Raw genomic sequence first — 27,628 nt, 5'->3', positions numbered from 1 at the left:
CGGGGCCCATCTTGTCAATGAAACGCCCGCATAATTAAACCTGGACATGGGTGATCATGATTTAGTTTAAGTAGCGGTCGAATAACCTCCCCTTGGAAGTCTCCTTTCTCTTCAACTCTTCTTCATTCAAGAGAAACAGTCGTTACAATGCACTCCAAGACATTGGGAGTAGTTCTCGGTTCTGCCGCGTTGGCCAATGCCGCTAACCTTTTCGTCGCGGATTATGGCGGTAACCTCAGCACGCTGAAGTTGACCGAGGCGCAAAACGGCTACAATCTTGCTGTCTCTTCAGTTTCACGCGATTGTCAACCTGGCCCATCTTGGTTGACATTGGACAAGAAGAACAATGTGCTTTACTGCCTTGACCGTGGCGGTCAGACTGGCTCGCTGAACTCGTTCACGATTGGAAACAATGGTGCTTTGAAGACCGTTGCAAGGGTCAAGGCACCTTCGGGCGGGGTGGCTGGCGAGATCATTACTGGAAACAAGGGAAAGCGCGGCTATTTTAGTGCAGCCTAGTAAGTAATTGTGGAATGTTGGAGTGTCAAAGACTAACAAATAGAAGCGATTCAGGTACCGCAGCAGTATTCGCTGTTGGTGAACAAGGCGCTCTCCCAGGAACTGAGCAACTCCAACAAGTCTCGTCAAAGATCGACAAGATAGGCCCCATCCCATCACGACAAGAGGCAGCCCATCTCCACCACGTCATTATCGACCCAACTGGAAAGTATGTCATCACGCCTGATCTTGGTGGTGATGTTTGCCGCGTCTGGTCCTTTGACAAGGACAAGCTTGCTCCCATCGCTGAAGTAGGCGCTCTCAAAGCTCCCGCTGGTTCCGGACCCCGACACGGGTTTTTCAAGGTCATGAAGAGCGGTGAAACTTTTTTCATCTTCAATGGTGAACTTGACCAAAAGGTGTACTCTTACCGTGTCACGTACACCCGTATGGGTCTTTCCTTCACAAAGGTTTTCGAGATTACATCTCTGAATGCCAAATTCCCTCCCAACACGGCTCCCATTAGCGAGATTGCCATGAGTGTAAGTTGTGCCCAGCAGCGATTGTCGAGTAAATATTGACCGTGTATAGCCCGATGAACGATTCGTGACAGTCTCGAACCGCGAAAAGTCATTCGCCACTTCCATCGAAGCGCGCTCTGGTCCTTCAGACACCCTTACCACGTTCTTGATCAAAGATGACGGTACTCTTGAGCCAGTGCAGGCAGCTCCATCAGGAGGCTGGCTTCCACGTCAGTTCTCCTTCAACAAAGCTGGTGACAAGATTGCTGTTGGTCACCAGGTTAACCAAACTGTTGTCATTTGGAAGCGTGATGTCCAGACAGGCAAGATTGTCACCGAGGCGGAAGGTGGAAAGTTGGCACAGATTAAGCTTACAGGAGATGTTGTTGCTACTGTTTGGGATGAGTGAGGTCATTATTGAGGGCTCTCTCTTGTTTGGAATGAGGACTATTAAGATGTTTCCGTGACTACCTTCAGATGTAAATTCTTCAAAAGTAAAATACTCATCATTGTCCAAAGACTAGACGTATCTCGGTTGCCGTCGTCTCTCGAACGTCGCCTGGAGCAAATCATTCAATGCCCGAGCATCCTCCCCATAAGTACGATCATGAAACTCCAAAGAACTCTCCTGACCATCTTCATCATTTCGAAATCCTTCTCCAAACTCTGCCGTAAAAGGCCAAGGCATGGCTGACATGTCAAAAGTCGTATAGCGTGATGTCATAACGTCGCTAGGAGGTGCGCAATGCATATCAGAAAACCAGTCGTAGCTATAACCCCAAGTCACGCCAAACTCGGTCAGTTTCGGCAGAGACTTGCGAATCTGGTAGAATACGTTATTCCACTTCAAGTCAAAGGTCCAAAATTCGCTGTCGGTACAGGGATGGTCAATGAACCACGGTCCACCATCAAATTGCTCCCAGTCGCTGGTGTCTATCTCCCACTCTCGTACTGTGGATTCTAGAAAGTGGAAATGGGTGACTATCTGACATTCGTGTAGTCGAAGACATGTCAGGGACTTTTGGTCAAAAATCCATTCGAGTTGATCGAAGTAGCCGATGACAAAGTTCCCTAACCTTAGTGTTTTGAGGTTCGGAAACTTGAGGTCATTGCCATTAAATCGTGCTGGCAACAAACCCCATTCGTAATGAGAAGAGAGATTAAGTTCCACCAGTTGATTCATGACAGGCACCAGTATTTCGTGTTCGAGAATGTGGTCAAAGTCGAATCTCTCTGCAAGTTCGAAATCACCAAGGTCTTCCCCTTCATTTTGTTCATCTAGAATCCGGATATGCAAACGCTCGACATCCTTGAAAAGGCCATTCACCAGTTCCTCTGGCGGATGAGTGTTCTGGAGGTTGTCCAAGTTCAGCTCTCGGATCGGTGTTATTTCAGTCCCATCTTGAAGGCTTCGTTCCTCCCTCTGTTTAACTGCCTTGTAGATAGTCTTTAACGCAGCCGCACGAGCACTTCTCATCTCTCGGTCGTCGTTGCCTCTGTAATAAGCAGCAGCAGACTCATCAAATCCGCGACAGTAAGAAGAGAACCGCACTTCAATCGCCTTCAAGTGATCAAGGTCGATTATTCTGTCAATGGCAGACGTGAACTCAGGCCATCGACCTTCTTCTTCCCACAGGTCCCATCTGAGGTGGCCTTTGCGTAGGCTAGGAGGGCAAGTTTCAATGATGACACGGTGCGCGTTGTCTTTAACAACCTGTAAGCTCATCAAGTGGTTCCACGACTGGAAATCATTTTCTATCGTCTTGTTTCTGTTGTAAAGTGTGACTGTGCCAAAGAGATGTTTTATGGCGTGTTGATTCCAACTGCGGCAGACAAGGCGAGCTCGGCAGAGGTCATCAACGGTCCAACCATCAACCAGTTCGCTGATTATCAAGTCTAAGACTTCGCTAGGCACTTTTTCCATTTTGAGTGAGTAGTATGGGTGTTGATATTGGGCGAGTTGAGATGATATAAGAAGGGTGGTTGAGGCTGTAGGTAGGTACTCCAACTCTTGTTGTTGTCTTATTGAGTGGACCCTGGATTTCAGGCAGCAACAGACGAATCGAGAGGCTGCAAATACAGGGTGCTATGCACCAGTCAGCACTAAATCCGTCCTGAAGTCATGCCAGCCTCTTGGTGGATTATTTATGAAAGCACAACGCGCGATGCTTCATTTTTGTATCACAATTTTAGGATGAGGTTGTTTTCATCTCGCAGCTCGAGGAGACAAAGCTAGCGGCTACTCAGTGCTCAATTTGAGAGTCTCCTCCAACAGCACTAGCTTGGGTGAGATGGCCGAGTTGGTTATGGCGCCAGGTTAAGGTTAACCTTAACACCAATTTCCTGGTGGAGCAATCCTCCTGGGTTCGAGTCCCAGTCTCATCAAAGATTTAATTTTTTGCCTATTGTAGCTATGAATCTAATGACTTGGAGCGACTCCATGTTGATTACTTTGTAATAAACACTTCCGGCAACAGAAGAGATCTGCAGGCTTTGGGTCATTATCGACTGGATCTTGAATTGACTCAGGTCCTCCGTTACCTGCTGCTACAGTGGATATCTTATCGAGAGCTGAGCTCTTCGTTATCCACGGATGGTCGTTTCTTCCCTTTTGGGAATGCTCCTAAATTCACCTTCCGGTAGGCACCAGCCCAGGCATCATCTGTTCTTTCCAAATTTTATGGAAGGAAGGAGCGCGTGATCAAGGACTGCCTGAATCACGTACGTCACTGCAAAAAAATGCCCCGTCCATGCGGTAAAATCACTTCTTCCCGTTGCCTCTGTTGTTTTCCCCCCCTCATCTATTCAAATCACAATGGCGCGTGTTAAAAGGCCCGTCTTGACAGTCACGGCCCCAAACGGGGAGCAAGTCCCTGTCGCTATTTTTGCCCTTCCTGTAGAGGAAGATGAGTTGGTTCCTGCTGCCGAGTTCCTTCCTTTTGAGGAAGAGAAGAAAATTCCTGCCGTTGTGGCCTCTGGGCCGGTAAGTACCTATCAGAGCTGCACACTCTCTCCTTCCTTGCGCAGCTTTTGAAACCAAGAGATCTAGGTACTAACTAATTTCTCTAGAAATTGATGCCATGTCGATTAACGACCTGCTGGCGATCATCCAGCGCGACCATGAGAAAATCGTGCAGAAGATGAAGAAAGAAAGGGAGGATGCTGGTCGAGGTTAAAACACCAGTACATACACATAAATTCGATACACTACGAAGTGGCTATCATTTTTAAACACCCAATTTGGACTTAACAAGCCGACCCCGAATCCAAGCATCTGCAATGGCAGCAATTTGGAGATTATTCTTCTCAACGTGCAAAAAGTGACCGTTGCCCTTGATACCCCAATCAGCCAGCTTGATCCATTCAGGCTTGCCACCTGCTTGCTTGAGGAAGTCAACCGCGCAGTGATCATATGTGACATGGACAGAAGCTTCGCCAGTCAGAAGGAGGTAGGGAACCTTGTTGATCTGAGGAAGCTTGCGCGCAGGTTCAACTTGAAGGTAGCAGTTACGATGAGCCAGCGTTTCGTTTCCAACCGATTCGTGCTTCAATTCTGTAGACCTGTGGTTAGATAAGAAGGTAAAGTGCGGTGAGCTGACTTACCAGATGGGTCCTTGACAGGAGGGTCATAAGTGACCGGTGTGTTGGTCAGTCCCCAAGGCGATGCTGCGAAACCGCCAAGGCCCTCTGCGTAGGACCAGAAAGGCGAGGTAGCAGCTTCAAGGTTGATGCTACCAGCGATGTAATCGGGGCAGTCGTTCGACAGAAGAAGAGGGTTTCTGCTTCCCAGCGAATGAGAGACAAGGAAAGCCTTCTGGCCTAGTAGAGAGAGCATCTCACAGCCAGCGGCGCGAAGAGCATTCTCCTGGCCGACAAAGTTGGTAGTGAGCGGGATCAGAGATTTCTTGAATTGATCATAAACGGGATCACCATCAGCTCCTGTGCCAGGCCATTGTGTGTGAAGCTTGGCCTGAGGATAAGTTTCGTAGTTCTCAGGCGACGTAAAAAACTTCATAACAGTCTCAGTAGCCGATCCAGAGGCCATAGGATAGCCCGCGATATCATTCTCGGAGCTGCGTCCAATGGAGTTGTTATCGACCAAGTACACAGCATAACCCTTCTTAATGAAATAGCTGGCCCAGCCCTCGCGACCATCAGGCGTGTTGAGCCATGTGCTTCCGGAAAGACCACCGCCGTGAAAGAAAACAAGAGGGTTCTTTTGAGTGATTCCTCCAGCTGGTGTGAGTTTCTCCACGTAAACCTGATCAACCGTGATGTTACCAGAAGCAGCTTTGACGGAGCGACCACCGACGTAGAAGAAATCTCGCATATAAGGGACCTCGGCAGAGGCACACCTCATGCTGATGGCATTAGTGCCCGTGCAGTCCTGGACATCGGGCGTAGGCGAACCCTTGTAGCCGAGGAAAGCCGTCAAGCTGGCGAGAAAGCGAACCATGATGAATAATTAATTATTTGTGAAAAGAGTGGGACTTGTGTCAGAAGGAGTGACTGAAAGAACTTAGGGATCGTGGGAAACAAGGTTTTCTCGATGCGCAAAATGAAAGAAACTCTATGGGGATTCACGCGTTTATACTAATGACCAGGCCTGTTCCCCGAGGAGCGTTCATCTCCGTGGCCGGGTTTAGGCACAGTGGGTGCCATCTAGATTTTACCGTGGAGAAGGGTAGAATCCCGGAAAGGAGAGGCTTGGCTGACAGTCGGAAATAGCAACAGAAAATGGAAGAATACCAAAGGAAGTAAACAGGAAGACCACTACTCATATGAACCACTGACATTTTAGCCTTGGGTGTTGTTTGACTGTTGATGAAGGTTTGACAAGAAAACAAGCTAGGAAATCTCATCGTATCCTTTCAAATGAATTTTCGCATGACTGTACTAACTCACTAGCTGAAATGGGTTGAAGGTGGACTCAATTCTTTAACAAATCTCCGGAAGCCGTTTACCGTTGAGTTTGGACATGGGGACTTCAGGCGTTTAAAGGTTGCTCCGTCCCTAGCTTTAAGTCTTAGTTAGGTACAATAATAAGCAGTCTAAGAAGCCTAGTCTAAACAGCATAAATTGACCTAATTATTTCGTCTCTCATGCTCCTAGTGCCGAACCTTTCGGATACGCTGATGCTACATAGGTCGGAACCCAGGGAATGGAGAAATTACCACGCCCACAACTGACAGCTCGCTTTGTAAGGTTCAGGGGCTTCTGCCTTATTTACGATGTCGAGAGATTGGATCTTGCGCGATTGGATATGAAACGAGCGATGGATCAATGCAGATTTTGAGCGGAGTTGGGTGGCGAACTCTCGGACCACTGTGAGATCCATGATCTAATTACAAGGCTGCCAAGGTGGGACGAGCCGTGAGTAACTGCTAAACTTCTGAACTCTAATATGTTCGTTGGAGACAAAGAATGATGTTAATATGTACTTCTTATCGCTGCGTGGTTGGATTTTGAAAACAAAGATGATATATACAAAAGGGACGCATCTAGTTGATGAATGTTAGGAACCTCCCCTATATCGCATGAAGACTCCTCCGTCTAGTCTCCTCATCGTACGTTAGTTCCACTTCATCCGTCCGGAGGATCCCCATTTCCATACCCTTGTCCCCGCCTCGGATATTCTCCATCGACTCCGACTCCGACAACGAGGGCCTTCGCACCGACTTGATTGTAGTGGTATTCCTTGTCCCATTTTCCAAATCCGTCCATCCCAGTGTTCGAGTTCGTGAATGCGACCTTGTCGTGCCAATCTTGCTCTTGATGGAGCTCCACGTACCCATGATAGCCGCGTCCAGCACTGGTAATGAGGCGGCGAGCGTGCCGAATGTGAGATCCATGACCGTCCATCGCATCGCGGACGTGTATTGCCAGCAAGAGTCGTTGGTAATTGTGATCATTGTTTGTTGGAGTAGACCGCCTAGGACTGTTGTGCCTCCGACAAGCCAGATAAAAAATAGACGGGCTTTCTTGGCTTTGTTGATCTTGACATACCACAAGATGATGATTGGTGCGAGTAAAAGCACTATACTCTGAAACAATGTCAGCATTAGCTTGTCGTAAACCTCGCGGCGAAATAGCTTACCTGTGCAACATGCATACTGCTTAAGAATCTGTTCTGGAACACGCTATCCACACAGACGGGCGCTTCTTTCAGGGATCCAGCATAACGCTTGTTCCACATGGTCCCGAGAGGTCTGCATGAGAAAACAGTCCCTGCAATGAGTCAGTATCGGCCATCACCATTTCTACGGAAGTAGTTACTTACAGAAGAGGGCGAGAAGAATGTAGCAGATGACAGTACCCAGGAAAACTTCTGAAAATATCTTCCATTTCCTTGAGGCTCTGTCGGCGAGGCGACGAACAAACAAAGTGATGGATACTTTGATGAGGCCGACGGCCACATAAAAGATAATCTTGCATACTGTCAGGTAGTACATGTAAAGATTATACTCTTCGTAGGTGCTTTCATAGGTATGTCGACCAGCGCCTGTCTGGAAGAGCATCAATATGCAGAGAATTGGATAGACGACTGCCACAGACTATCACCAATTAGCTTCACTACACCCCATGTTAGGACTTGAACTTACGGCAGCGCAAATAATAGCCCAGTCATCAGCTCCAAACCGTGTTCTTGCTCCTCTCAATCGAATGATAACCCTCGCTGCTGTTGGTAGAACAATCGCCAGAATGACAATGATCATGCCCGTGAGGATCTCAGGTACTTTTTTTTCGATTGGTGGGTTTTCTGGCCTTTGAATAGAGAATGAGAGTCCCAGGCTCGCATTGAAGTTTTCCAGGCCGTACATGCGCAGTACGCCTTTCACAATGTGAAGATCATCCTCAGTTGCAGGCGGCGAGCCAACAAAGGCAGAGGCGGTCATGCTTGATACAGTGCTGCAATATCCACTACTGCACTGAAGAAAAGACAGAAAAGTAAAGAGAAATGCTCGAGCGCTCTCTACGATATAATATTCTGTTCGGAATCGCCGTCTCTCTTCGTAACATCCTCCATAGATGGACCCTGCAAATCCTCTCCCTCATTTTGCTGCTGTACAATGTGGCTCTGCGTCCCACTCAGAAGTAAAGCATGGCTCGATGCTCATGCGTTGGCATTACTGGCCCGGTACGTTGTTTCAAGTCGAATCCACTGGTCGGGTCATGGGCCATTTTGACCTATTCCAACATTGTTCCGAACTCCAGGATCCTCGGGCCTAGTGTCTGGATCTGAATTTTGCCATCTTTTCGGTTCTTCTAGGTCCAGGTTACTAGAAAGGGTTTTGAACATGTGGAGAGCACTTTAATTATCATGGTGGGTCTTCTCGCTTCGCAAGATTGTCTTCAACGGTACTAGAGCTACCGGAAGTTCGGATGTATAGTATTCACAATCAACTCTATTGCATGCGTCTATCAATCATTGAAACTTGCAGTCTAATCTATAAATCGCTAATAGAGTAACTACGACATAATCATACCGCCCATCTTTTCCGAGAGGCCTTCCACTCCAACCTTGAGGAAGTGCTCATCTTGGTCAATCTGCTCGCGAACAGGTCCATCTCGAAGCTCCTCAACATCCCAATTGGCCCACACGAATCTCCCATGGAGGAAACGGGCCTCGGGGGTAGCAGCCCAGACAGCAAAATGGCCAGGAAGGTTCTCTACAGTAGGCTTGTGTCAGTCCAACAAACATGTCAGTGCTTAAGCGAGTCATTCCTTACCATCATCAAAAACAAGATCTTTAATAGCATCGCCGCCGAGTGCTTTGGACGATTCGGTAAGAATACCACCGGGGTGGAAGCTTACAACCTGCATATCGGTAGGGTTGGTATCCTTGGCAATCTGCTGCAACAGAAGCGTGCTTGCATTCTTGGTCAAGCCATATGTAGGACGCTCAGGCCCCATTGTCGTCCACATATACCCTGCCACGGTTGAGATGTTGACAAGAAACTGAGTAGAATTGTGGTCAGCGTCATCCAAGTGGCTCTGTGTAGTGGTAAGTACCTTGGCTTTTGTGTCCAACTTCTGCTTATAGAAGCGTTCAGTCATATCCAGGGTGCTTCGAACGTTCGATTCGAAGTCTCCCCAGACTTTAGACAGACCTCCAGTCAGAATTGGTTCGATTGCTCCATATGCAGCGGCATTGAGCACAAGGATATCCACGAAAATGCCGTCGGACTGGAGTGAACTCCACAGCGCTTCAGTGGAGTCGAGGTCGGCTATATCGCAGACCCTCCCTTCGACATGAGACTGCCACTTTAACTCATCGTTCTCACGTTGAAGTTTAGCGGCTGCTTCGTTGACGACATCGGGACGTCGCCCAAGAATGATGACACGGGCAGCACCAGCTGAGGTGAATCCGCGGGCGATGGCATAGCCGATTCCACTGTTACCTCCGGTAACAACGACAGTCTTGCCCGTCTTTCTGAGAGAGGGGCTGGATGGGTCGATAGCCGCATAGGACTTTTTGTGGTATTTTTTCAAAGTTGGAAGGCTCATTTTGAAAGAGAACTGGCAGGCGACTTATGTTGTAAACTTGGGTCAGGATGTGTATTAATATGAGATGTAGTATAATCGAAGCGTGTCTTTTATATTAATGTTGATGTATAATCCATTGAGTTTCTGCATTCATCGATGATAAGCCATTGCAGTCGCTTACCAAGATCTGGTTATTGAACGGACGTAATTCGGCCGAAACACTTATGCAAAGTATGCTTAAGTTAGTAAGAAATGCCCCGTGGGCTAGTACGCATTGCTCCCTCGTATCTGTTGCATCAATTGAAGACAGCATACCGTAAGCTGACAGCCACCAGTTCAACCAACAGCTACCCGATACGGCTGCATCTGAAATCCGATAAAGTCGCTTTATAAGCTCGTGCATATAGTGAAGCAGCGCATTTATACTGAATTGTCAAGGTAAATACGAGTAGTCTGTCGCTATTGGTAGAAAATGATACCCCATGAGCCGCATTTGTCTAGTTCACGTCTGACGCGAAGATACGAGCTGGGAATCCTGATTGGCAGAACCTGACAAATCAAGGATCAATAGTCAGCCATGTCTTAGACGCACTCTAGTCCAGAAATTTCCACGCTTCAATCAGTTGAGTTCATCTTGAGACTGAGGATGGCTAGTGAGTAGCAGAAAAGTTGGTCTCCTAAGTTTTAGGCCATAAAAATAAGTGGTCTAAGAAGCATAGTCTAAGTAACCTAAGTTGCCCTAATAATTATGTCACTTATGCCCCCAGCAGTCAAAACACTAGGTCCAGCTTAAATTACTAAGTACATAACAAACATAGAACAAACTGCCACAGAAGAGCTCTCTCCCTGCAGACATCCTAGACTAACTCAATTCTTCCCAAAGAGATACCAGTCAAATATTTCTTCGAAGACTTCTTTTGCACCGGTTTCTATCACATCACCGTGGCAAGGAATACATCGGTCAAAATCCCACTCGTAGATATGCCGTACCGAGTCCCCGAACCCGGATCGGTCACTTGCACCCAGTACGTGCCATCCCAATCTTTTCTGCCATATCGAAGAAAGTCCCGTTGAGAATACCCGAGTAGCAATCAAACTGTTCAAAAAGCCAGACATAGCCGAAATACTTGTCTTGGAGAACTGTTCCGTAGCTGGTATATTGAAGAGTAGGTCTGCTTCTATTAGAGTTGACGTTGGCTTGTGTAGTAAAACAATCTCATGAGAAGCCATAGCCCCGATATATTCGATAGAAAACTCTTGATCGAATTCTGCGGAAATACTTTCAGAGCCAGCTACGACAACATCGAAGTGCAGTTCCCCTAAAGTTGGCTTTGTACGCCACTTCTCAGGGAGACCTTGCGGAACGATCAGACGAGAATCAGGGAACCCAGCCTTCCAAGACCCGATGTGAAGGTAATGCTCTAGGTTGGGGGCAACAATATACGTTACGTTGCCGCCGAGCGATGCAATCACTTTGTGACAAAACTCGGTCAATGATACAGGAGATATAACCACCAGAGCCCCAGATCTGAGTCGAACTAAATATGTCAATACTCATGCCTATTTGCTTCGACCTATACATACCGATTGTGGTGCGTCCACCAGTTTTGAGTACACCAAACTGAACAAAAGGGATTGAAATCGTGGTAATTTCAGCCGAGACTTGACGAATTACAGCAGAGCCGCTGTCGACGTTGTTTTTCATGTCTTGGCCATTCGGCGCGGTCGATGAAATCTTTCAAAGAAGAGGTACAAGAGCAAGCGTATCCAAGCAAGAAATATGAGAGTTAAGAGTTGGACGGAGTGGGATTTGCTGAGATGATGGAATGCTTCCCGTAGAGAATCACGACTATTATTTATAGAATAGCTGCGCCTACGATAAAGGAATGGTACGGATATATTGCCATCATTTGAGGACGTAAAGGGGTCACTCATCCCTCGGGGCGAGAAAAGCCACGCATCTTCTTCAGGGCAATCAAGCCATTAGAAGTTGCCAGAGCCAGTAAAACCTCCTCGCTCGTATCAATCGATACCGTACGGGAAACGAGAACAGTTTGCTTTTACAACAATAAAATGTACTCGTCGAGGAGGCAGGCGCTATGAGTAACGGCAGATACTGGTAGAGATAGGAGCTTGATGAGGATATCTTTATTCGGCGTGTGATTGATATATCTCTATAACACCTGTCGCCAAGTTACAAGCTAGCATGAATATCTATTTCTTTACTTATGCAATACATTTAAATAGGGAAAAACAAACCAAGGCCCTCATAATCTCCTTATGACTCAACCACGTATCGAATGCCAAAACAATATAATCCATCAATGTTACCCATTATTCTGCGCTGACCCGATATCATTCATGAACTTCCAGCCATCACATCTTGACTCCCGCTGAGCCACCATTGCCAGGCATCTCGTAAATCATAGTAGGGCTAGCCAATTCTACCGGTTGAATATGGTTGTCCATCGTCTGTGGTTTATACTGTGGCGGAGGAGCATAACCAGGCGACAGAGGTTGGCTTTCAGCAGCCATCTCAGAAACTCGAAACTTGTTGTCTTCCAAACCTCTTTCTGGCTCGACGTCTGCTCCTTTCTTCAGTGGGTTGCCATCAATAGGAGCGGACTTGCCACGGCGCCTAAACAGGAACCAGATCAAACCAGCGACCAAGAGAGCGCCGACGCCAGCACCAACACCAATACCTGCCTTTGCACCAGCAGTCAGGCCATGAGTTACACTCGCATCCGCTTTCTCATCGTTACTTTTGGAGTCATCATCTCCTGCCGATACGCCACCATCAGTAGCGTTTGCCGATTGTGTTGGCAAAGTCTTAGCATCATCCCAGTAGCCGGAACCATCTCTGTGGGCTTCTATAATGCTGCCATTGACCAGATAGTATATCCAGGTTTCGCCCTGGCTCTGTTGGTAAGACACAGCCAAAGGCGCACTGGACGTGTCCGCGGTCGGCCAGGCCTTTTCCGACTCATTGGCAGCCAAATTCCATTCAACGCCTTCTTCACGAAGCTCATATAGCTTTTTGTCGGTCCCGATGTAAAAGATATGTCTGGCACGGGCGCTATCAACTGAAGTGGCGATTGAAACACTTTCTGCGTCCCAAGACGATAATGTAAACTCAGGGGTTGATGTGTCGGTGTCGATTTCAGAGGCCTGAGTGTCGTTTGTGAATGTCCCATTCAACGGTTGTGGTAGGCTCTCTGTTCCGCGTTAACCATTACTTCTGATTATCACCAAGCGTTATCAGGGTACGTACCGAGATGGTACAAACCATCATTCCAGTTCTGAGCTACCATCAGGTTGTCTGATCCTTGAGGAAAGGTCACTGTAACGTTTCCTTTTCCTCTATGATGTGATCCAAGCCCCATGCCAACCACAGGGTCTGGCGAGACAACACCTGCATCGACCCAGTTCGTGTCGGGAGTATAAGATAAGGTTCTGACCACTTTCTTTTCGTCATGATAGAAGAGGCGATATCCGAGCGTATTACCCAGAAGCTCCACTCTAAGTCCAGTGAATTTGTGGACAGAAGCAAGCGCTGCTATCTCGGAGATGGCATATTCGCCTTTACGTATAAGTTTTCCACTCGAGGGATCGCATTCGTAGTAACCATTGACAATGTCGCCGTTATCGGACTGGTAAAAGATAGATGCCTGATACATTAGCTCATCCACGAGCCCCCCATCTCGATATATCTCGGTACATACTGTGATCTTGTGTGTGTCGAACCAGCCAGCCATGGTTAAAGCGGTTCCATTCCTTGGGGTTCTCTTGGTTGAGAGTACATTTGGGTCATCGACTGGAAATACCGGTGTGCCAACGCTGTTGCAGAAGCTATAAATAATGTTGCCTGTGTTTGCGTCCTGAGCTCCGATCTGGGTGGCTTGATCGGTATAAAAGGCCGCTATGCTTTGACTGTTGACAGCTTCAAGCCAAGCTAGCCAGTAGAGTACAGACCCTACCAAAATGCGCGTTGAAACCATGACTTGGAAATGAGCAAAATATCCAAGAGCAAAACAAAGGAACAATCGGCAAATGTGGAAAGAAAGAATTCGGCTCGACGAGCTTATTAGTTTGATGCCAGGATACTCAGCTTATTATTCCTGGCCTGCCCCAAAGCCGACGGCCTCATTTCTTGTTGTCCCGATACATGGGGCATTCAGTCGCCGACAACAAGTGTGGCTCATCGCTGAGTTAATGGTCTCAGATCGCTCCATCAGGCCAGGGGTAAGGTAAGGCTCTAAAACAGTCGGAGTAGATGCGTATACGAGCTGAGTGACTTGACTGGCTGGAAAAGCAAATGATCCCTGTCATTGACAATCTACTAGGCCTCTAGTAACAGATAGCTTGTTATCCCAGCCTTATTGCCAGGATCACTCTGGTTCTTAAAAATGAATCATTCGCTTTCAAGAAAAGTAATTCTACTCATCGGAAAGATGCACGGTTTGGAATGACGGTTCCGCTGGACTAGTCTAGTCATTGGGCATAGGACGTGGCGTTAGGTAAGATGAAAGTTGAGTCAAGCAAGTTTCAACAACCGAGTGGGCGCACTGCCCTATGACTCGATCCATCTTATGGTCAATCCTGATTGGATACCAGACACGATCACTTCTCAAGGTATAGCGCAACTTACATACTAAGATTTGCATGGTAGCTACAGGGATCAGAAGCTACGTGTGGCATGATCCAAGTGTATAACGAGCATCGCAAAACCATGACAGAACTATCCAATTGGTTACCAGCACAAGTGGTATTAGAAACACCAAGTATCAATATTTATCAATGTTCAGTTATATTAATTATCCTGTCCTTATGTGATCTCCAAGTCCCGCCCCCAGCCGTCTAGGCTAGCCAACAACACACCACAGCAAGGGATCGTCGGTGGTACGCCACGTCTGGAGAGGATTGAGCTCCCCGACATCTACAGTGCAATCCTGATGCATGTTTGTTTGCAAAAACTCCAGCAACTGAAATAACTCTGAGTCGTCATTCTCTTCATAGTTGAACGGGTTGTTATGTCTAATTAACACAACGCAAGTTTGCACGCCTGTCATGGCAAATAGAGGTCTCAACTCTCCAGTTGTCTCCCCGCACGAGCGATTCAGCATGTCCGAGTCGGCGACCGAGACACTGTACGAGATCTGTAACCACGGATCCAATACTTGCAGAGCGCAACCCCATAGTCCGTCGGCGGCATCAAAGTCACCGTGAAGCAACTCAAAAATCGTGAGTAATAGGGTCATGTGGAGTATCCATGTATATGAGTCTGTTTGTGAACTTTGCATACGACTGCGAAACGTTGTAAGAGCAGCATTGTAGAACTGCAGGGAGGCTTGCCGATGCATATCAGTCGTAGAGTCGTCAACGCTGGATTGGCTCAAGAGAAACCCGGCATAAAGAAACGCTCCGATGGCAAGAATAGCGTTACGCATGCATTCATCTTGCAGGGACTCGTGGAGAACAATGCTTGTAAAAGTATTGGAGTAGTAAAATATACCATGACTCTGGTTCGCATGCCATTGAAATTGTTGATAGTACAATCCGTTGTGGTCCAATACATGGAGTCGACTAGTGCTATACCCATCGTATGGACGAGACAAAGATGTTGTCGAGGTGTCTGTCGAGGTTCCAGGAGATGTGGATGTGGATGCGCCCCTGGTCTCGGGGCTACTCATACTGCTGACAGCGCCATCTGAGCCTAGGCTGTCTTCTGCAGTATAATCGATGTACCCGTCGCAGTCAAACTTGCCCTTGGTACATCGGCTACATTTTGGTTTAGCCTCTGTTGTCGCATGTGTTAGTGGTCCAACCCCCAGACGTAGGTACATTAGTGTCTTCTCTCACCATCGCATTTCACCCTCCGAATTTTACAAGTACCACAACCAGATCTTGATTTGGGCTTCCCTTGCCGCTCCCAACGGCGCGCCGCCTTTTTGTTTTTGGGTGGGACAGGGAGGATCCGCGATCTTGTTGATGTTGATGTCCGCGTCAAGTCGGAACCTTGGACATGGAGTGGGATGATTGGTCTCATTCTGAATATTATTTCTTGGTCTAGAGGAGATACAGTACAACCACTAGTAGTATTCGGAAGTCATTGAGTACTTGTGCTTCTTGGAGCTGGATAAATTTATATCGATCCCGTTGATACTTGATCGATTAGCCCTACAATGACAATCGACATGATTGGTACGGGCGAGCCCGACGATCTGCAGTGGTTAAACCCGAAGCAGTAATCGTATTCATCAACAAATCAGAATGCTTTATTTTATGGACGCCGCTTATGTAGATCAGATAGACTACCTACCCTCTTTGCTTCTCAACTTTCTTTCAACTTTTTTCTACACCATTTCCCAAGGTCCTAGTCCTGCAGCAAGTAAGGCTGAGCCAAATCTCCGAACCATCTTTTCCCTGGGTTGTATTGTCTTTGACGCCATCCCCTGTCGCCAAATCAAATCTAGACCTGTTCTGTTTCTGTAAAATGATTCCACCTCATTTGCTTACCAACTCATTGTCTACTGCGCCGAAGCGTATCAGTGCACCCAAAAGCCGCAATGGCTGTGTTGCGGTAAGTAGCCATGACTCTCTCATCACTTCCCGAAGGAGCCGATCCTCATGTTGCCGTTTTTTGTCATCTGGAAAACCTTACTAACAGTTTGGGGCAGTGTAAGAGAATGCGCGTGAAATGTGACGAAACAAAACCGACGTGTACGAAATGCCTCAAGGCCAATCGATCGTGTCAATATTGGCAGTCCAGTACCAAGCTTCATCTCACTGCGTCCCAGCAAAAGATCCTTCTACCCAAGGACGATGCGTTAAGCCATACCGAGTCAAACCTCCTTCTTATTCAACCTAGGGCGACCAGCCTAACAGCCCATGAAGCACCATACTTTGACTTGTTTCGCCATCAAATGGCCCATGACTTCGCCTATACCCCATGTACCCTCTTCTGGAACAGGGTCATACCACGAGAGGCCATGAGCGACGAATGTGTACGGTCTTCTGTTCTCAGTATAGGAGCGCTCATGCAGTCTCTGTATCGCCTTGGCCCAAAGCCATACACTAGCCTGATACCATCCTCCGGTCGCTCCAGGGCGTCCCATGATGAGACGTATCGCATTGCTCTCCGTTATCACTCCAAAGCCATTTCAGCCTTACAAGCCCGAATGAGAAACAACTTTGCCACAGTTTCTCGCCGCAACATACTCATCAACATGTTTTTACTTTTCCTCTTTGAACTCATGCATGGCAATACGGCAGCCGCTGATCGAATGCTGACAAGTAGCAATGAGCTACTCAAGCAAAAGGGTGATCATTTACTGAGTGAAGTGAGTGCTGGATTCCAGCAACAACCGCAGCCAATGTACACAGCGCCGTCCAATGATGAGGGGCTGGATCAGGCCGAGCGTATTCTTCCGAGACTACAGGTTTTCTTGAGCCTAAACTCACGCTTCTATCCATTGCAGAAGGACTGCTGGTCGAGATTCTCAGCAAAGGCTACACGTAGTCAGGTTCCTTCACTCATGGCAGATTTCGTACAGTTCGGAGCAGCATGGAACAGTTTCATCACTAGAGCTGTCATATTTGTTGTAAAGACAATGCAAGAGGCTCCCAGCCTTGAGCCGGCCCAGCTAACAACATTGGCGAACTACCGGAATACATTTTTGAGGGAATTGAAGCAATGGGAACGTGCAATTGTGCAGAGGTCCGACAGAGAGGCAAACTTTGTGGTCAAAAGAACCCTCAAGATCTTCCACGTAGGGCAAAAGGTTGTTCATATCTTGTTGAGCTGTTGCTTTGACTCAACCGAGACAGAATACGACAATCACGACAGCACCTTTAGCGACATAATGGTCATGATGCACTCCATGGCTGACGAATCCCAGCCTGCGACAAGAATCGAGACGGTACTGGATATATATGTGCTCCCAGTCCTGAACTTTGTTTCACAGAAATGTAGAAACTCGTCTACGCGATTAGACGCCCTGGACCTCTTTGAGAAGATGGTCTCGCAGATGGGCGGATGGGAGACCAGGGCGAGTTTACTGGCCCGAAGACGTCTCATGGACCTTGAAGAACTTGGTCGCACGGAAAGTGGTGATATTCCCGCAGAAGGACGATACATATGGACTGACGCATGTTGGGATGAAGCCCGGACTTGTCTTAATGTCTCTTTCCAGAACGCCGGTCTCAGAAAGTTGGGCCAAACCGACCCAAGGGGACTGATCAAAATTAAAATTAGTCTCAAAGAATTTGAAGGATAGATTACTGGTATAAGTTTAGTGTTTGTCAATAACTATCTCTGGCACAACCGCACTTGGAACGTGTCTACGACAATTTTGATGAATTTTTTGTGACCTGCCGAACCCTATTGCCGGCAATCTCATTGCTAGCGAGGTCCTGTCAGATGAACAGATGTGACCCTGACGTCGGAGGCTATTCTCCTAGTCTACGCCTTGCTTACTGGATTCTTCTTAGTCTCGTAAAGGTGATGGGGACATGACCCTTGCCCTTGCAGATCTGCATGAGATTCCACTAAGCCTATTCCGTACCCCGGGTACGAGGTGTAAGCTAGGATTGGATTTGGTAGCGAGACCTGTTTAGCAGTGGGTAATCGGAAAGTCATCTGTATCGTCACGCCATGGTGGATAACTGAAATGGACCTTTGGCCAAACCATACCGAGGCAAATTTGTGGACTTTTGACATTAGACGTCGTTACAGATAAGCTGTATTTTGAGTTTAAGTTTTGAGGTTCGTCTATCGAAGTCGCAGGGGCTTAATTCACAATCGGCGTAGTGTATCTCTCGTGTTCGGAGTGCTTCGGACGTCAATTCGAAACTACCCTAGACCTTTAATCTATTTGTTGCCGAGATGAAAAATGTCTCTCTAGTCTTATGTAAGAACCCAGCTGCCACAGACATTTCGACATTCTACCAATCGACTATACCCGCTCGTATCCTATCTATACACTAAGAACAAGACAAAATGTTATATATCAAGTTTCCTTTCGGCGTTTCAATTGTTTGAAGATTTTACATTGCCCACTCAAAGAACTACGGCAACAGCTTCAGCTAGACTCTTACGAATCATGAAAGCGGCCGTTGTCCAGGCCGAGCCAGTCTGGTTTGACCTTGCAAAGACAGTCGAGAAGACTTGCAAGTTGATCAAGGAGGCTGCTTCTAATGGAGCACAGATCGTTGCGTTTCCTGAGCTTTGGCTCCCAGGATATCCCACCTGGATTTGGCAAGTAATCATCTGGCGTATAATGTACGTACTTCAAATTAACCGGTAACATCAGGGCCCGCCCTATGGACTTGGAAATGTCTGTCAAATACATCAAGAATTCTATGAGAGTCGACTCAGAAGAAATACAAGCGATCCAATCCTGCGCGGCAGAGAACAATATTGTGGTTTGTGTTGGATTCTCGGAATCGTGCGGCGGCTCCGTCTACATCGCTCAATGCACTATTGATAGCAACGGCGAGATTCTGATGACGAGAAGAAAACTGAAGCCGTTTCATATCGAAAGAACCCTGTTTGGCGATGGTGGTGGAAAATCTCTTGATAATGTCGCCTCGACTACAGTGGGCAGAGTTGGACAGCTATCTTGCGGCGTACGTATGTTGAGCAATAGCTCTCTACTGTGGCTGACATACACCAGGAGCATTTTAACCCATTGTTGAATTTCAACACGTTTTCACAAGGTGAAGACATTCATTGTGCAGCATGGCCTTGCGTGCCTACTCACTTGGGCGGTCCAGAGCCATATTCCATGTCAGATGAAGGTATGACTCAACACGACATGTGTACAAGACTCGTCTGATCTATCGCAGCTGTGGCATCAATCTCTCGAGTGTATTCCATTCAAGCTCAGTGTTACACCTTGCATTCTACGACCGTGATTACTGAGCCATCTATCGAACAGATGGGGACAAAGCAAGCTCCAGTGTTCAATGTGCCGGGAGGTGGTAATGCAAAGATATTTGCGCCCGACGGGCGTCAACTCACAGAAGATCTGCCAGCGACTGAAGAAGGGATGGTCATGGCAGACCTTGATTTGGATCAAATCACAATGCATAAATCGCTTCTAGATATTTGTGGACACAACGGTCGTCCTGAGCTCTTGTGGTTAGGTCGAGATAGCTTTGAGAAGCTGCCAGTTCGTAGCAGCTAATGGCTCGCTCTACTTGTGACCATGGAGCCTGTTATTGGATACTGTCAGGGTAATGGTTGTGATTTAAAGATACCTACTTGACGCTGTACCAACCACCAAATACCTAGGTACTGGTTAAGTTGAGACATGCTTTATAATCAATGTGGGGTTACGAGCAGAGGATGTCAATTGGTCGAATACTTCTGCATGTCCTGGACCATACAAGGGGGCCAGAAACTTAACGGAACTTGCCGCATGTCTTGGTGGCTAGTCCAGAATTCAACTTGCCCACCAGAGCGATATGCTTCCCACGAGACTGCCATATCTACCACAAGATTCCAACAAGGTTGTTAGAATCTTCGTAGGGCGCGGTACGTCGACTCTTTCGCTTTGTATTCTCTTTAGTATACCTGCCATGGCCTCTGATGCTAGTGCGGCTCTGGCAAGTCTTCCTCCTCATATTGGCCCCTCGTCAGCTCCTGTGCAATTAGTGCCAAGAGTAAGCAACTTGCCATACACCCGACAATACTGCCGCACTAGCAAGCCCAAGGTTCGCAGTGGTTGCCGAACCTGCAAGAAACGGCGTGTCAAGTGTGACGAGGGTAAACCAACCTGCGCTCGTTGTACCAATGGCGACTTTGTCTGCGACGGTTACGAAACAGCCCTATCTACTGTACTATGGGCACCTGTCCAAACACCGCACAGAAACCACCCATCTCTCGCCCCACCAGTCATCCCAGGTCTCACCAGCCAGAGCGTTCCATATCTGGATGCATTTCGTTTCCAGATTGCTCCAGAACTTTCCGGAAGCTTTTACATGGATTTTTGCCAGGGGTCAATTCTCGTTGGCACGCACCAAGATGGCTCAATTCGTCAGTTAGCTTTGGCCCTTGGTGCTTTGACTTTGGCCATCGCGGATGACGCCCGTGAAACTAAGCAGCACATCGTCCATGCAAGACCCTCGTCGCTTAGACCTTGGGGTGTCACGACAATCAAGAATGGAAACCATGCTGCTTCACTTAAGCATTACATGAAGGGCGTTTCTAGTCTGCGGGATCGTCTCCGGGTCGACCCAGCACGTATTCCTGTACGGACAATTCTCATCACTACTATTCTCATGGCCCTGTATGAGATATTGCAAGGAAACTACAAGTCAGTGGATGCCATGTTGAGGACAATTACAAATCTTCTGCATGATCATCATGACAACCCTATGCAGGCTGAGCTTAATGTTGGCTCTGTTGAGGAGCTTGTCTCAATTCAGCACACCTTTACGTGTTTCTCTATAATGAGCCAATATTCCCGAAAATTTACATCACCGTGGCCTACGTTCATGTCTATGAAGACTGCCTCGGATATAGAGCCCCCAACCTTTGCCGTGGATTTGCCCACAACGATACTTGCAAGATGGAGATTTTTCAACAGCGGCGCCTTGGCCTACATAGGTCAAGCTCATGGCGTTGCCATGTCAAAAACCCCAGATCTCACAGCGTCTTTCGAGCATCAAGGCCAGATTCTACGTAGCCAAGCTGAGTTGTGGGCACAAACTATCGAGGCCTATCTGGAGGACGACCCAGCCAGTGAGCATGCGCATAATCTGTATCTCCTAAAGATACATTGTGACTTGATACAAATTCAACTTGTCTGTTGCCTTGACTTGAGCGATTTATCCTATGACAGTTTTGGGTCCAGGTTTATAGGTATATTGGACAATTGTGTTGAGTGGCTGAAGAAACAAGTCCATCGTGGGCTGCCTCGTCATATCATCTTGGGTGAGGGAATAATTCTGCCTCTTCTAGCAGTCGCTCGCCTTTGCAGGATCCATGATGTTCGGATGGATGCGCTACATATTGCGCAGAGGATCAAATGGCAAGAAGGCGCCTGGGATCCGCAGTTTCTCGCTCAGGGTGAGCTGGGAGTCGTGGTAATGGAGGAAACAGAAAAGGAAGAGGGCGGTAGGTGGGTTTGGATCAGTGACGCGGAAAGGGAAAACGAAAGTGACCCTCCCCAAGGATTGTATCTGCGTCGGTCACTGGGTGACGATGGATTACCCGTTGCTCGCATTGTTACCTATGAAAGGACATGGTGGCAAAAGGCATGTATCATTGCCAACTGTAGAAAAGATCATAGCCACTTGGCGGAAAATATATTTGATAGTTAAAAGAGACATGCCAGTTGGAGCTTACAATCAAAGTACCTCGAATGAGGATCAGCGATATGGCGAGGGACTAAATTCTGACATGTGTGGCACTTTGCATCATACGAGCAAACAGCTTTGATTGGCGTGAGGACATTGACAGCTTTGGGGCTGAGAAAAAAGATTCCTAATAGCCCAGAGGCTGAGTTATGAATTTGAGTGCTCTGTAGGTTGTCTTGTATTCTGACTAAAACAATTGATATCCTTGTGCCTATGGTGGCTATGGCTGAGACAACACACACTGTCAAGTCCATACCGGATAAAACCAACGTCCTGTTAACAAGGCCTCAATCTACAAAAGCCCTGTATACCCTCAATATTTTCGCCATCGGATCCATCTATCGATAATTACGTTTACTCGGCACTACCATCATGATTATCAATTTTCTTTTATCTGCTTTCACCTTTTCCGCTCTTCAGGCTGTCTCCGTGCACGCTGCTCCCAGTTCCAAACTAAAGTGTCTGGATATTCCAGCGCCACACGTCCCAGGCGCCATTGTCAAATCCATCAGCAGCCGAGTCTATCGTGATAGATCCGTCACTTCTGCTCCTCCAAATCTCCTCCAAGACGTTCACAGTCTTAACATCTGCGAGGTCAACGTCACGTTATCTCATGAAAGGGAGAACGATGTTGTTCATGTCCAGACTTGGCTACCGCTAGAAGGATGGAACTCACGATTTCTCGCTGTTGGAGGTGGTGCCTGGGCAGCTGGCCTAGGAACCCCAGATCTTGCGTTCCCAGCTTCCCAGGGGTATGCTGTCTCATCAACTGACGCGGGACTCACTGGAACTCCCTTGGACCCATCGCCCTGGGCTTTGACGCCAGACGGGACTGTCAACGCTGGCTTACTGGCAAATTTTGCTAGTCGTTCAGTTCATGACATGGCTGTCGTCGGTAAAGCAGTGGCTCAATCTTTCTACCATAAGCCGGCAAAGCACGCCTATTTCAACGGTTGCTCTACTGGTGGGAGGCAGGGTATAGCTGCAGCACAACGATATCCGAATGACTTTGACGGCATTCTATCTGGTGCTCCTGCGATATACTGGACCCAATATGTTATTGCTGAGCTCTGGCCACAAGTTGTTATGAAGGAAAGTGGCCACTACTTGTCAGCTTGTGAGCGACAAGCGTTCAGGAATGCTTCTATCAAAGCTTGTGATAAGAAGGATGGCGTAAAAGATGGCGTCATAACAAACCCTTTCAGTTGCCATTTTAATCCTTCAACACTCGTGGGCCAAAATGTACAATGTGGTGGGAGCTCCATCACTATCTCACAAGAGGCTGCCAACGTTGTGAGCCAGATATGGTCAGGCCCAGTCTCTTCGGACGGCAAGAAACTTTGGTACGGAATGCTCCAAGGAGCATCCCTCGACGCCCTGGCAAACACAAACGAAGCCAATGGTACCTCGACTGGTGCGCCTTTCTTCGTCGCCGACGGCTGGGCTCGGTATTTTGTGAAAGCTGATCCATCCTTTGATACCTCAGCGCTCGATTCTAACAAGTTCGAGTCCTTGTTCATCGAATCTCGCGATGAGTTCTCTCACATCATGGACTCTTCCGATCCTGATTTGCGGCCTTTTGAAAAGGCAGGAGGAAAGCTGCTGATGTGGCACGGTTTGGAAGATCAGTTGATATATCCACAAGGTAGCATTCGATACGTCAATGAGGTCAAGTCCCTGTTCGCTGGGCCTGGTGAGTCTTGCAAAGTCGATGACTTTTTACGGCTTTTCCTTGTCCCAGGTGTAGACCACTGTGGTTTCGCCAACACTCATGGAGCTGCGCTGAGTGACCCATTTGGAGCTTTGGTCAACTGGGTTGAAAGGAAAAAGGCCCCAGAGCAGCTTCATGCTAAGACGCCTCCTACCGCTCAGCTACAGTTTACCCGCAAAGTGTGCCAATATCCTTTTCTTGCCAGGTTTAACGGAAAGGGAAATCCTTCTGATGCCCAGAGCTATTCATGTACGCGCGAATAGCGCTTTTGTATTCATTCTATAGAAAAACTATTAGTTAGCTATATAGTTTGTGATTTAGACATTTCTTACCTATACTCAAATGATAAATCGTCTACATGGTTTGATATTATCTACAATTTTGTCGCAGCTACTTGAAGAGACAAAGCTGAAGTCGTAACCCCACGACTCTTTAGGTGACATTCGGAATGTCAGCAAAACCGAGTTTCTTCCCCCTTTGTTCTCCTACATACTTGTGCCCATTGAGCTAAGCTGCAGCACAAGTTGTGTCAGACTGGATATTCCACTCCGCTTCCTCTAGCCAGCGCAGATGCTGCACGGCCATTGATCCAACCAGAGTCATCAGCTCGTATTAGAGTTTACAAAGGATGGCATTCCTTGCTGCTGATCAACTGGAGTACGCAAGTAGCTGATGAGGTCCGATGATCGTACAGAATCCGTTGTCTGATGTCAGACTACTCGGCTCAGAATTGCTTTTAAATCACAAACTAGCAGGTCAGCACCGAGTCGGTACTTGGAATCACACAAATAGACAAGCAATAACCTTCATAGTAGACTTTGAGTTTTACTTCACTATTCACCACTCTCACATTTCTCAGAAACGATATAACCCCTCAACATCATCTACCATGTTCAAGAACCTTCTAGTCACGTTCATACTTGGTGGCATCACCATTTCGTCGTCATCCGCGCAAAGTCTCTCGCCTCAGGTCAGAAGAACTGATCTTCAACGACACAACATCAGCGTGCCGGGACTCGAAGCATTCCAAGTCCGCGTGGATTTCGACCCCGGTGCGTTCGCCCCTAAACACAAACATTATGGCGAAGAAGTCATCTATGTTTTGCGGGGTGCTCTGGAGTATGAGGTGGATGGCCAGGCGCCAGTTACGATATATGAAGGAGAAGTAATCTTCATTCCGGCGGGAGTACCGCACTCTGCACGGAACAGAGGTGGCAGCTTGAGCAGTGAACTTGCTACGTACATTGTTGAGAATGATAAACCACTCGTTGAGCCTGTCGACTGAGTAATACTATTCAGGCTGGTTGGTTCTATGGGACTAGACATAAACGAGGTTCAGGGACACTGGAGAAAACTAGCTCTTGGATTTAGAGGCTATTGATTACCAACTTTGTTGAAGCCATGTAGTAAATTGAGGTCTTTTGATCATAGACTCTATAACTACGCTTACTGCTTCCCTTCGAGTTCGTGAATGACCCCAGTCTTGTCAACATAAATATCCCTGAATTCCGTTCCAATGACAATATCGTCATACCAAACTTCACGATAAGCTTGGTTTCCCAATATGCCCCCGTCATCATGCCATCCATTTGCATACAGGCCGACATGGAGCTGATATGTACTGTCATCGTCCAAGGTCGTCTTTCGATTTTGCTGATGCAGGACCTGTGTACCATCTACCCACATTCTATAGAACCCGGACGTGTCGTTCCTCCATGAGGCGTGGATCGCCACGCGGTGCCATTCACCAGCGGTGATCTTGGCAAGTCCCCGAAATTCGTCAATTTGCCGAGTACATTTGGGTTGCCAGAAGGGACCAGATACGAGTCTCGATGCTAGCTGATCTTTTTCAAGCCAGAATAGCGACGATGGTTTCCAGTCATCGTTGCCGCAACCAGCCCCTACGCGATTGGCGATGAATTGTGCTAGATTATAAGACTGGTTTTGAAAGTCCCATTCTTCCATCAGTCGAAATGAAAAGCCGTAGAAGAATTCGTCGTTGCGTTTGTACCCCCGGTTATTGTGGTGGACCTCGGAGTGGTAACGGCCTTGGTAACCGGGGATATAAGTCTGGGTCATTTTGATCGAGGTGTTGCCGTTGTTTGAGATATTTTGATCAACCTGCACAGTTCCTTTGTTTTCCTTGAGAATATAGTCCCAGCCTCCAAGATTGCCTTCATTGTAGAATACCCGCTTGGCTGTGGATGGAGGTGAAAGAGCAATTGTAGCTAGAATAAGAACACTAAGCCGTCTCATCGTGAAAGAGAAGGTTGAATTAAGGGAAGAATGAGGAAGTATTTGCCAAGGAAGAAGGTTACTGCTTGAGATTAAGTTCAAATACCGGGGTACTCTTCTTGTTATATGAAGAAGTAACACCACTTCAATCAAGGCTCCAGTCGTCTCCACACGGAATTAATCAGCTTCGCGAGATTGACATGGACAGAAATTTCATAGGAGTGATAATCTTTTACTAGTTCAGGGTACTGACGTTCTGGTCGCACGAAATGAAATGCTTCACCCTTGTGGATGTATATTGATTAACTGTCAAAGCCTCGGCTTGGCGAGCCAATCATTATCTCTAGCTCGTAAATGCATATAGCGACCGCCCCAACTTCGTCCTTGTTAGATCAAACCAAACAAGAAGCACTAGTGCTTACACACAGATCAGTTTTCGTCCTCGCGCGTTGATTAATAAGATGTTGGCCAATTGTGTCCCCCAAATCGTATCTTGCGATATATAAGCAAAGATTTTGTGAACGTCGCAAGTGGTTTCATTGTTTTTGATAGACAGACTAGTCGTGGGACAACTGAATATATAGCTTCGACTAAGGATAGCTCAAGCAATATTCCTGAGACAGCTTTTCATCCTCTTGACATAATGTTGATGCCCACGAACCCGCTGAGTGCCGCGAGCATGGTGGCTCTTTTAAGTCTCGCATCCGTTTGTCTAGGCTTTTCTGCCTCGTTTGACTCTTCAAAACTCCCTAAACTTTCCCCTGTCAATCATGTCAACACATCTGTACTTTCCATTGAGTATTTTGACTCTGCCCCAAACAACAAGACTGCTCCTGTCGCAATCCTCATCCATGGCTTCCCCTACTCCATTGATTCGTACGTCAAAGTTGTTCCTGGCCTCGTGGAGGAGGGCTATCGGGTACTTGTGCCATCGCTACGTGGTTTCGGAACCACTACTTTTCTTTCTCCGACGACACTGCGAAGCGCCGAACAGGCTGCATTGGGGAAAGACATCATCGATTTGATGGATGGATTAGACATCGACAAGGCCACTTTCGTAGGTTATGACTGGGGAACAGTTGCTGTCAACACTGCAGCCGCTCTTTGGCCTGACCGATGTTCTGGTATGGTCGCAGCCAATTCATACCTCATCCAAAATCGCCAGAACGCGTGGGCCGTAACCCCGCCGGACTCTCTCGCCACGAGATGGTACTTCTATGTCTTCCTCACACCACAGGGCTACAGCTCTCTGGCCAGCGATGTCAAAGGATGGGCCCGCGCCCTTTGGAGCAAGAACAGCCCACAGTGGAATTTTACCGAACCCGAGCTGGACGTTGCAACTCTGGCACTTCAGAACGCCGATTATGTTGATATTGCCACCAACTTCTACCGTAATCGGCTACTCTATGCGCCTGGCGATCCACAATATTCCGATCTCGCCTATTCACTTGACCAGCAACCTCCCATCACGGTTCCATCTGTAACTCTTGATCCAGACCAAGCTGTAGTGTTCCCAGCCACGAACGGATCTTCCACAACCAAATTCTTCACGGGGCCGAGAATGCACCATGTCGTGCCTGGTTGTGGCGAGGCCATTCCTTTGGAGAAGCCACAGGTTTTGGTGGACGCTGTTCTGGAAGTTGGAAAGCTGCGCCGCTAGCAAGTCCCAGGTAGAGGTTTCATACTTGAAATATAGGGGATGGAGGGATTGACGTAGTTACTGGGGTGGCCAGCTTATGATAGTGCTGAGCGAGTCAGCTTCTAAAAGGTCTATAGACGTTGTTTGTTCGCTGGCTGATAATGTATATGTTCT

The 27,628-nt window shown here is 47.6% G+C and overlaps 15 protein-coding genes and 1 non-coding gene across 16 annotated transcripts; 8 read left to right on the top strand and 8 right to left on the bottom strand.

Moving 5' to 3' along the window:
- Positions 1 to 147: 147 nt before the first annotated feature.
- FGSG_11348 (uncharacterized protein) lies at positions 148 to 1,428 on the top strand (the record flags this gene model as incomplete). The annotated part of the gene is made up of 3 exons (XM_011327589.1): positions 148 to 518; positions 566 to 1,040; positions 1,090 to 1,428. 3 exons carry the CDS (start codon positions 148 to 150, stop codon positions 1,426 to 1,428), a joined length of 1,185 nt encoding a protein of 394 aa, XP_011325891.1.
- A 111-nt stretch (positions 1,429 to 1,539) lies between these two features.
- FGSG_11349 (uncharacterized protein) lies at positions 1,540 to 2,943 on the bottom strand (the record flags this gene model as incomplete). The annotated part of the gene is made up of 1 exon (XM_011327588.1): positions 1,540 to 2,943. One exon carries the CDS (start codon positions 2,941 to 2,943, stop codon positions 1,540 to 1,542), a length of 1,404 nt encoding a protein of 467 aa, XP_011325890.1.
- Positions 2,944 to 3,304: 361 nt separating this feature from the next.
- FGSG_20799 lies at positions 3,305 to 3,404 on the top strand. Its single transcript has one exon. It is a non-coding gene; the product is annotated as a tRNA-Leu (tRNA).
- Positions 3,405 to 4,246: 842 nt separating this feature from the next.
- On the bottom strand, positions 4,247 to 5,475 carry FGSG_11350 (uncharacterized protein; the record flags this gene model as incomplete). Its single annotated transcript, XM_011327587.1, has 2 exons — positions 4,247 to 4,572; positions 4,623 to 5,475. 2 exons carry the CDS (start codon positions 5,473 to 5,475, stop codon positions 4,247 to 4,249), a joined length of 1,179 nt encoding a protein of 392 aa, XP_011325889.1.
- Positions 5,476 to 6,547: 1,072 nt separating this feature from the next.
- On the bottom strand, positions 6,548 to 7,915 carry FGSG_11351 (uncharacterized protein; the record flags this gene model as incomplete). The annotated part of the gene is made up of 4 exons (XM_011327586.1): positions 6,548 to 7,056; positions 7,170 to 7,247; positions 7,300 to 7,573; positions 7,622 to 7,915. The coding sequence occupies 4 exons, from the start codon at positions 7,913 to 7,915 to the stop codon at positions 6,548 to 6,550; spliced, it is 1,155 nt and encodes a 384-aa protein (XP_011325888.1).
- Positions 7,916 to 8,489: 574 nt separating this feature from the next.
- On the bottom strand, positions 8,490 to 9,527 carry FGSG_11352 (uncharacterized protein; the record flags this gene model as incomplete). Its single annotated transcript, XM_011327585.1, has 2 exons — positions 8,490 to 8,689; positions 8,750 to 9,527. 2 exons carry the CDS (start codon positions 9,525 to 9,527, stop codon positions 8,490 to 8,492), a joined length of 978 nt encoding a protein of 325 aa, XP_011325887.1.
- Positions 9,528 to 10,373: 846 nt separating this feature from the next.
- On the bottom strand, positions 10,374 to 11,211 carry FGSG_11353 (uncharacterized protein; the record flags this gene model as incomplete). Its single annotated transcript, XM_011327584.1, has 2 exons — positions 10,374 to 11,044; positions 11,091 to 11,211. The coding sequence occupies 2 exons, from the start codon at positions 11,209 to 11,211 to the stop codon at positions 10,374 to 10,376; spliced, it is 792 nt and encodes a 263-aa protein (XP_011325886.1).
- A 671-nt stretch (positions 11,212 to 11,882) lies between these two features.
- FGSG_11354 (uncharacterized protein) lies at positions 11,883 to 13,261 on the bottom strand (the record flags this gene model as incomplete). The annotated part of the gene is made up of 2 exons (XM_011327583.1): positions 11,883 to 12,721; positions 12,778 to 13,261. The coding sequence occupies 2 exons, from the start codon at positions 13,259 to 13,261 to the stop codon at positions 11,883 to 11,885; spliced, it is 1,323 nt and encodes a 440-aa protein (XP_011325885.1).
- Positions 13,262 to 14,368: 1,107 nt separating this feature from the next.
- FGSG_11355 (uncharacterized protein) lies at positions 14,369 to 15,552 on the bottom strand (the record flags this gene model as incomplete). Its single annotated transcript, XM_011327582.1, has 2 exons — positions 14,369 to 15,303; positions 15,366 to 15,552. The coding sequence occupies 2 exons, from the start codon at positions 15,550 to 15,552 to the stop codon at positions 14,369 to 14,371; spliced, it is 1,122 nt and encodes a 373-aa protein (XP_011325884.1).
- A 520-nt stretch (positions 15,553 to 16,072) lies between these two features.
- FGSG_11356 (uncharacterized protein) lies at positions 16,073 to 17,782 on the top strand (the record flags this gene model as incomplete). Its single annotated transcript, XM_011327581.1, has 2 exons — positions 16,073 to 16,086; positions 16,174 to 17,782. The coding sequence occupies 2 exons, from the start codon at positions 16,073 to 16,075 to the stop codon at positions 17,780 to 17,782; spliced, it is 1,623 nt and encodes a 540-aa protein (XP_011325883.1).
- Positions 17,783 to 18,607: 825 nt separating this feature from the next.
- Positions 18,608 to 19,693, top strand: FGSG_11357 (uncharacterized protein; the record flags this gene model as incomplete). The annotated part of the gene is made up of 4 exons (XM_011327580.1): positions 18,608 to 18,786; positions 18,818 to 19,137; positions 19,224 to 19,304; positions 19,353 to 19,693. The coding sequence occupies 4 exons, from the start codon at positions 18,608 to 18,610 to the stop codon at positions 19,691 to 19,693; spliced, it is 921 nt and encodes a 306-aa protein (XP_011325882.1).
- Positions 19,694 to 20,087: 394 nt separating this feature from the next.
- Positions 20,088 to 21,833, top strand: FGSG_11358 (uncharacterized protein; the record flags this gene model as incomplete). The annotated part of the gene is made up of 2 exons (XM_011327579.1): positions 20,088 to 21,252; positions 21,373 to 21,833. 2 exons carry the CDS (start codon positions 20,088 to 20,090, stop codon positions 21,831 to 21,833), a joined length of 1,626 nt encoding a protein of 541 aa, XP_011325881.1.
- A 918-nt stretch (positions 21,834 to 22,751) lies between these two features.
- FGSG_13982 (uncharacterized protein) lies at positions 22,752 to 23,843 on the top strand (the record flags this gene model as incomplete). The annotated part of the gene is made up of 2 exons (XM_011327578.1): positions 22,752 to 23,562; positions 23,611 to 23,843. 2 exons carry the CDS (start codon positions 22,752 to 22,754, stop codon positions 23,841 to 23,843), a joined length of 1,044 nt encoding a protein of 347 aa, XP_011325880.1.
- Positions 23,844 to 24,469: 626 nt separating this feature from the next.
- On the top strand, positions 24,470 to 24,865 carry FGSG_13981 (uncharacterized protein; the record flags this gene model as incomplete). The annotated part of the gene is made up of 1 exon (XM_011327577.1): positions 24,470 to 24,865. One exon carries the CDS (start codon positions 24,470 to 24,472, stop codon positions 24,863 to 24,865), a length of 396 nt encoding a protein of 131 aa, XP_011325879.1.
- A 161-nt stretch (positions 24,866 to 25,026) lies between these two features.
- Positions 25,027 to 25,836, bottom strand: FGSG_11360 (uncharacterized protein; the record flags this gene model as incomplete). Its single annotated transcript, XM_011327576.1, has 1 exon — positions 25,027 to 25,836. One exon carries the CDS (start codon positions 25,834 to 25,836, stop codon positions 25,027 to 25,029), a length of 810 nt encoding a protein of 269 aa, XP_011325878.1.
- A 622-nt stretch (positions 25,837 to 26,458) lies between these two features.
- FGSG_11361 (uncharacterized protein) lies at positions 26,459 to 27,475 on the top strand (the record flags this gene model as incomplete). The annotated part of the gene is made up of 1 exon (XM_011327575.1): positions 26,459 to 27,475. The coding sequence occupies one exon, from the start codon at positions 26,459 to 26,461 to the stop codon at positions 27,473 to 27,475; it is 1,017 nt and encodes a 338-aa protein (XP_011325877.1).
- Between the last annotated feature and the right edge of the window lie 153 nt (positions 27,476 to 27,628).

Source organism: Fusarium graminearum, chromosome 3, assembly GCF_000240135.3.
Source record: "Fusarium graminearum PH-1 chromosome 3, whole genome shotgun sequence".
NCBI lineage: Eukaryota > Fungi > Ascomycota > Sordariomycetes > Hypocreales > Nectriaceae > Fusarium > Fusarium graminearum.
The sequence above is the reverse complement of the archived record's forward strand: the minus strand, read 5'-3'. Positions and strand labels throughout refer to the sequence as shown.